The 8,338-nt window shown below is 51.2% G+C and overlaps 1 protein-coding gene across 1 annotated transcript in view; it reads left to right on the top strand.

The window, feature by feature from the left end:
• Nucleotides 1-7,875: 7,875 nt before the first annotated feature.
• GNAS (GNAS complex locus) overlaps nt 7,876-8,338 on the top strand; it is a 127,553-nt gene continuing 127,090 nt past the window's right edge. Inside the window, exon 1 of the mRNA XM_041417936.1 lies at nt 7,876-8,211. Coding sequence (XP_041273870.1) covers nt 7,968-8,211 — 244 coding nt within the window. The 5' untranslated portion in view covers nt 7,876-7,967. The remainder of the gene's footprint in view (nt 8,212-8,338) is intronic.

Consider the following 8,338-nt stretch of genomic DNA (forward strand, 5'->3'; position numbering starts at 1 on the left):
CACACCCTCACTGCTTCTCTGCTCCAGCTCCGGGGTACTGCTGCTCTCAGTGGAATTTAATTCAGTCCATGTGAAGGCTGAGTGATGGTCAATTTTGCTTTCTGCACCTAAAATCTCGTTGGAAAGGCTGCAGACTGGCTGGTGCTGGCTGTAAGGAAGAACTATTTCATAATGGGAGCACAGATGTCCTCAGCAAAAATTAATAAAGCTCATCAAAACCTCCTTTGCTGCCCAGCAAAAAACACTTCTTGAGATACAGAAAAGCACATTTAAACCAAACTATCTTGTATCATGTAAGCAAAGGTGTCTTTTTTGCCACATGGAACTGTTTCTTACTATGGAAAGACTTCATTGCCTTCATTGTTCAATTCTCTTGTAATTTTTTCAGTAGTAATAACAGCAAGTTCCTTGAGATACAGAAAAGCACATATTTAAATGGAAGAGAAACCAAACTATCTTGTATCATGTAAGCAAAGGTGTCTTTTTTGCCACATGGAACTGTTTCTTACTATGGAAAGACTTCATTGCCTTCATTGTTCAATTCTCTTGTAATTTTTTCAGTAGTAATAACAGCAAGGGGAATCATGAATGCTTTCCACTTCCATGAGGGCTTTATAAATGAGAGACTTCAAGGTGTTTTTTCCTTGACACCACTGTTCTTTCACTTGAGCCTTTCCATTGGTTCAGTGGAGGCTGCAGGTTTCCAGGTCAGCACAGAAGGACCCTCCAGGATGAAGAGCAGCTGTCAGTCTGTCCTAAAAACCACAAGTCTTTTCCTTGAGCACGCCAACCTGATGTGTTTTGGCTCTGTCCAGGCAAAGAGTTAATCCTTACTCTACAGAAACCATTGGGAAGTTGAAAACTATGATAATGAAGTAACAGCGAAATACAGCACGTGAGGAGGATGAGAAGGAACACTGTATTTGCCAAGGGTTTTTTTCTGTTGTCACACCAGAAGAGGAAAGGTGATAAATTCCTGATCACTCCCTTTTGTGCCTGCACCTGAGCACTGCAGCATCAGCAAGGAGGAACAAAAGGCAGACGTCTTAATTGATGAGCCACCAGATGTGTGAAAGCCTGGAACGGAATAACAGCCAAAAAAGCTGAGAAAGAAATGAAGCTGCGTGGTTCTTTTTTTAACTTTTAATGAGGCTGGTGTGAGCACACTGGGGCCTCATTAGCAGCCTGCGGACGCGGAGCTGGCCATCCCCAGCAGCAGCTCTGCCTTTGCTCTGGGCGGACTCTCGGAGGGATGTGGGATGCAGGAGCAGGCACAGCCCGTGGCACTGGTGACATCTAGAGGACTCCGGCTCTCGGCACCAGCCACAGCTCGAGCAGGGGAAGGATGGGCTGCCCATCCATGGGGCATCTCCTGCTGCCAGCTGAGCCCATCCCACCGTGCTGGGGCAGAGGGGAGCGTTGAAAAGCGCACGAGTGGAGGAAACGCTCCGCTGCAGATTCAGATTTCACATAGCGAGGGTGTAAACTGCACTGCTGCAAGCGGGGAATAGAGCAAAGCCTGCCACTTCACTGCTGTGCCTGCCTTGTCAGGGAAGCTGTACACTGTCCCCAGGCCGTGACAGTGTGTGACACAGAGCAGAGGCAGCTGCTGTGCTCCGGGAGCATCTCCCTGTTCCCCTCCCTGAACTGATGGGATCTTGCCCTGGGAGCAGGGCACAAATAATCAGAATTACGACTACAACTGCAGCTACGGTGCATCGATGCCTCTGTTTCCTGCAGTCCTAGTGACAGGCAGGTGTCAGGCAACACGAGAAAACACACAGAGAAGGTGTCAGTGGGAGCTCCAAGTGCTCTGCAGGGCTGCTGCTTCCCAGCTCTTGTGGGAATGTCACTGCAGTGCCTTCCTGAGAGCCCGGGTTTGCTCAGCCTCCGTGCTGCTGGCAGCTCCCCCTCTCCCTTGGCTCAGGAGTGTGTTGGCACAGAGGCTCGGTGGCAGGGCTGCCAGGGCTGGCTGGCAGAGGGGACACCAGCCTTGCCCACATCCCCTGTCCTGAGCAGCCAGAGGTGCTTTCATGTTCTGTGCTTTTTTTACCAAGAAAGTAGATCCCTTGTTTCTCTGACATTTTCTCCTTTAAAGCTGCATGAGAGCAGTGAAGACTAGCAGGCAAAGTCAGCCTGACCCAGTGCTTCAATGGCAAATATTAAACTGCAGCACTCAGAGAAATGATGAAATCTCTACTGGTAGAATTTAACAACCTACTTACACTGGAGCCAACCAGGAGAGATTTATAAAGCTGTAAAATCAGCTAATTCTGTTTTAAATTATTTCAGAACCTGAACAGCACAAGCTGTCTTTAAAATCAAAGGGCAAATTTGACATTAAAAAATGAGATTATACATTGTGGCCAAAATTAAATGCTGTTGACCCAATCATACAACAAGTATTTGTGAGGAATAGCAGGGACGAGGATTTCTGGGATTGTTTCCACTCCAAGAGAAAATTGATGGTAGTCTCCTTTTCCCTCAAGCCTCCAGTCCATGCTGTTCTAGAAGTCCTCTTCCACATGACATCCTCCCATGCCCACACCTCCCTGCTGCTTGTCTGCCCTTTCTCTTGCTCAAAAAGGGCTGTGGGGGCCGGCAGTGCCCAAACCAGCTGGGCCCCACGTTTGCAGAGCGTTTCTCAGAAAACCCCTTGGGCTGCAGAGTCGGGGCGGGGACTTGCCACACTTCAGGTTTTAGTCACTCCAGGCAGAGGTGGGCAGCTCTCCATGCCGAGGGCTGCCAGGGCAGCGTGCAGCCCTGCCACCCACTTCAGCTCAGCCTGTGTTAATTCCGTGAATAAGAGCGCTGACACAGGCACGGGGTTTGCAGCACGGAGCTCTACCCAAAGCAGGATGCTGGCTGAACTCCAGCACATACAGTTGTTCTCTGCCTATTACACCAAACATGCAGCTATGTTATCCAAATCGTACATCTGAGTAAGGGTTTGCTACTTCAACCGAAACGCTTTGCTCGGTGCTTACTTGCTTTTTCCAAAAGGCTGTGTGATGTTTTCAGACACTGATTCACAAATGAGTGTTTCGTGTCCTACTGCTTTAATTAGTCACACGGACCGAGCAACGCGCCCGCAGCGGAGCAACGCGGGCTGGCTTCAACCTTCTCCTGCAGCCAGGCTGCTCCTTCAGGAGCTGGAAGGACGGCACTGGGAATCGCCTGTTTCGCAGGGAACACGGTCATTGCCAGCTGAGCTTTGCGAGCGCTCGCCCTTGCTGTCTGTCCGTCCGTCCGTCCCTTATCGCGGCGGGGCGAGCGCCGCCGCTGCCGCCCGTCCCCGCTGCTGCCGCGGGCGCTATCTCTCTCCCTGCGGGAAACCACACGGGCTTGTTTTTTCCTACCCGGCTTGATAAGAGCCAACAGATGTCAGTGCAGCCTGAACAACACAGGGCCGTGCTCCGCTCGGGGCTCTGCTCCTGCAGGAACATCCCCGGGTGGGAGTTCTGCCCCGGGGTACCTGGGCAGGGGGAGAGCGGCGCCCAGGGCGGGATCGCTGCGGCAGGGGAGGATGCACCGGCTCGCACAGCTAAAAATACCCGCCCAAGTATTTTTAAAAACACGTTCGAGGGTCCTTATAAACACACGGACTTTTGTTGACAGAACAAGACTGCTCATTTGTGCTGTGTATTATCCTTGAAAACCTGCTCTGTTTGTGCAGGGAGTCCCATGACAACCTCGGCTTGCTGAGGGTGCCACAATGATCTCAACAACAAATGCGTCCCTTTATCTGCTGGAGAGGGACAGAGGGGAAGCAGGAAGTATCTGCAGGCTGTAGGAAAAGCAGTTAAGAAATGGAAATAAGCTGCTTTATCAAAATATTGCTTTGCTGTTTTCACAAGTGCAATCCCAGCGGCTTTGTAGCCCAGCTCAGGGCACCTCTTCTGTGGAAAGCAAATGCCAGGTTTGTGTGTAAAACCAGTAAAATCAGTGGGGTTGGCTCCATCATCTGGTTAAGCAATGTCTGAATGGAGGAAATTTGACAATAGGATTTCATCTTTTTGCCATAAATACTCTCAGCTCTAGGGCAGAGAAGGCCTCTCTAGGGAAATTCACTCATGGTCTCTTACTGGGGGGGGGGGGGGGGGGGAAGTGAAAGTATTTTGATATTCCTGAAGGCAAACTGGGGCACGAAGCCACAAACCGAGATAGTCAGGGGAAAACCAACCATTAAGATAGCCAAGGGGAGAGGTGGCAAGTTTTATTGTATTTGAGAGTGAAAAGTTTGTACTTTGGAGTTTGCATGGTGGCATTGGCTGGTACTGTGCCTGGTCTTCTATCCCTCACTGCAGTGTCAGAACCAGAGAGAAGACAAATGCTGGATCAGGGGATGAAAGATCTCATGGAAATCTCACATCTGCACAAAGCAAATCAGGATATTAATAAGCTGGATGCTTATCTACTCAGCTACACAGGACACACAGTGAAGTGCAGAGCTTTGCTCCTGGAGCCTTGGACTTCTCCCTGTGGCTGATGGGAACCAAGATGGACTGAAGGGTGTCAGCCAGAGCTGGCATTTACACCAGGACATTGTCTCCTCCCCAGCTGTATCTACATGCTCCAGTCTCTCCAAATAAAGACTTTGCCTTTTTTTTTTTTACTTGGAATGATCTTCAGTGTCCTGGATGGAGGTGGCTTTGCTCAGCCCATGTCCCATGAACACATAAAACTGAAAGCTGCTGTGCAGTAACAGCAACACAGTTTGCTGACCATGTCTTTGGTCACTTTGCCGTGGCTAGAAGCACCAATACCTCTTGTCATTTTACATCTGAAGTACATTTCAAATGGAGCTAATTCTACCTATCGTGCCTTATCTGTGCATCATGATGTTTACTTTACAGATGAGCCACCTTTTAGGTTAAGAGATGTGATGAGGGCAGTGATGGTGGCTTTGTGGTTATAGGTATCAGGAACTCTTGATTTTCAGACTTCTTCAGAAAGAAGACAAAAAATTAACAGCTTAGATTGATACATTAACAAGAATTTAGGAATCCATTATTGAAATTAGGCACTTGGCCACCATTTTCGACCTAAACTACAATACAGGAAACAGAGAAATGACAGCAAAATAAGAGTTAAGTGAAGAAAAGAACTAAAAGCAAAGACCAGATAGAATCATCTTCAGCTAAAGTTAATGGAAAACTCTCACAGTCTGCAGTGGGTGTTCAGTCATAAAAACACTGAGCAAATCCCACAAATGTAGAGTCCTCTCCTTGTGCCCTAAAAGCCTTGTTATGTAACTTGGTGGCAGGATTTATTTTCAGGGGTGCTCAGCCCGCTTTGTTCTTCAGCCAGATATGCACAGCAGTCTCAGGGGCCATTCCAGGGGCCAAGCCTTTACTCAGCCTTCTTTAAGCACCGTGCCAGGCTACAGCCACCTACACTGGAAAAGCTGAGTGCAAGCTGGGCCCCGGAGAGCTGCTGCCTGTGGCAGGGCAGTGCCAGCAGCAGGGCTGACACGTGCACCAAGAAATGAGGCTTGTACACATGGACCACTCACTCCAACAGCAGTGGGAGTCTCAGTTCAATCAGCTATTTTCCCTCCCAAGGTACAAATAAATGCAAGTTTTACTCATTGACATTTCTCTTGCTGTCGTGTTTCCTAGTGTTGATCCAAGTTTTATTGCTTGTATGTCCATGTCTCTTCTTTTAACACTGCAGTCTCACAGTTGTTCCCTCTTTTCTTCCTTAATATTTTTTTGTATTATCTGATGGCCCATTCTGCTTTTTAACCTCTCCATCTTTTTCCCACTGTTTCAGGTGGTAGAAACAACAGAATAAACTGCAGCCCAGAAAAGACAACTTTCTATTCCCTTCCTCCCTCCTGAAAGTTGGGGGGAAACAGATATTGAAGGTAATTTCCTCTTCTGTCTTTGAAACTGTGTGTGATTTCAAAAAGCTGTCAGTCTGTGTCATGCAGCCTTCACCCAGGTGAAACGTGACTTCACCCTTGCTGTCACTTTTTGCCACTAATTAATACTGGTGTAAGCAGGGAAGTGATGAACTGTGCCTGGCATTGTTAGCAGCTGAAATTCAGTAACTACACCTATGCTGTAACCCCGGGAGGGCCACAGCCAGGGCTACAGCAGCATGTGAAATTTCTGATTTCCTGAAACGAGTAATTTGTAAGTTTCATAAGTTATTCTAGGGGTTTGGAATAATAGGATGAGGGAAAGTCTCTTTTCCGCTTTGGAATCCTACTTCATGTTCAGATTTCTACTTCAGAGGATGGACATTACAGCCAAGGTGGGCTTGGTGTGCTTTGCTGAACTTGTCACCTGCACTGGCAAAGTTTTCAGAGCAACCAAACCAAGACAGGCTGACCTTAAACTTGTCTTGCTGTGAATTGCACCAGCAGGAAAACTCTGTTTGCCTACCCCCAGAGCCAGGAGAACAAATTTAGGCTGAATGTTCCTACTAGTTTGTCATTTCAGTTTTTGGGTTTGTTTTCTTCACAATTCTCAAGAGAGTTCCCTTTCCTTTTGGCAGGTGGCACATGGACAGATCCCCACAAACCAGCCTGTTTCAAAGAACTGTCCTGTCTGTAAGTAAAAGATTTGTCTCGTCTCAGTGTCTCTCCAAAAAGCACAGGAAGAGAAAGAAAACTATTAATAATCCTCTAGGCTGACCTTTACATTTTCTTGTTACATTACATTCTCAGGGGTGTGTTCATCAGAAGAACGAACTCTGGGTCCCAGAGGAAAAGGCATTACAACAGTGGAGGCAGAATGAGTCATGTGGGCATCTTGAGCCGATGTGAGATGGATTTATTCCTGCAACAGGCAGCAACTGCTGTCAAATCCTGGGCTAGCAGCGATGTGCAAAGAGAGCTTCCCTGCTGTGTAGTGATTTCATTCTTACACATACTAATTACTGTACCACTTGCAGGGGATTTTGAAAGAGAAATTCGCATCAAGAAGACGCCTAACTTGTGAGCAAGCACCGAGAGGAGAAATGGAGATTTCAGTGAGAACCACACGGGCTATTTGCAGAGGACAGGCTACAGCACAGAGAGCTGATTGGAAAGCTTCAATTCCAGAGTGCAGGATGTGTGGCCAGGCCTCAGAGAGCATTAGTCATCTCATAAGTGAATGCTCAGAGCTGGCCGGAGATGAGTACAAAATACAGCATGACAAAGCTGGCAGTGCTGTGCACAGCCCGTGCTCCCAGGGAAGGGGCTACAGCCACAATCAGCATCACCACCCCAGGGCAGGTAAATTGAGAGAACGGAGAAGCTGAAAGTGAAGTTTGCTGTCAGAAGGCAGACGTGGTGCCTCCAAAGGAAGTTCATCAGTTACTTCTCCACTGGATGACGGCACTGGTAGAAAATAACAAGAAGTCACTGACAAATATGTGTGTGGCAGGAAGTGAATTAAAAATGGGGACATGAAAATGGCACAGGTCTTAGTGTCCTTGTCTCCACTGGGCTCAGGTGTTGTGTCGAGGAGCTCAGGTGCAGTGTCCAAACTAGACACGAGCTCTCCGCGGACCAGGGCTCTCCCTGGCACCGCAGCATCCTCACCACGGGATGCCGGCTCAGGTCCCGACCTGGCAAAACCCGGGGTGAAACGTCAAAGCAGCGCCGGCTCCGCTGCTCGGGGCGCGGGCAGAGCTGACCCCCGGCTGTCCCCGCGGGGATCCCGCCGGTCCCCGCCGGGCCCGGGACGCGCCCCCCGCTGCTGGGGGGGGTCAGGCGGGGGCCGCTCCCCCGCAGGGCCGGCGCTGCGGCGGGGGCCGCTTTCCAGAGAATACGGTAAACATGTCCGCATCACGTGCGGCCGCTCCCGCCGGCCGCGGCGCGGGACCGGCCGGGAGGGCGGGACGGGACGGGACCCGCGCTCCGCCGGCCGAGCGGGGCCGCTTTAAGAGGCCGCCGGGCGCCGCCGCCTCGCCCTGCCCGCCCCGGCGGAGAGCGATGCCCGCGGCGCCGTAGCGCGGGTGGCTCCGGCACCATGGGGCTGTGCTACAGCCTGCGCTCCCGCCTGGCCGCCGCGCACCCCTCCGCGCCCTACGGCAGCCGCGGCGAGCCGGACACCCCCGCGGCCGCGGAGCACGGGGACCCGCAGGTGCGGCACCGGCTGCGGCAGGACCTGGTGGCCAAGGAGCGGGCGGACAAGAAGCGGAGCAAGAGCATCGACAAGACGCTGAAGGCGGAGAAGCGCGAGTACAAGCAGACGCACCGGCTGCTGCTGCTGGGTGAGCGGGGCGGCGCGGTTCGGCTCGGCCCGGCCCGGCCCGGCCCGGCAGGTGCGGGGCCCGAGGCCGCTGCCGGTGCCCGAGCGGGCGGAGGGGGCGGCGGCCGCGGGGGCACCGGGGCGGGGCG

The sequence above is a fragment of the Onychostruthus taczanowskii genome, unplaced genomic scaffold, assembly GCF_017590055.1.
Source record: "Onychostruthus taczanowskii isolate IOZ18803 unplaced genomic scaffold, ASM1759005v1 scaffold57, whole genome shotgun sequence".
Lineage (NCBI taxonomy): Eukaryota > Metazoa > Chordata > Aves > Passeriformes > Passeridae > Onychostruthus > Onychostruthus taczanowskii.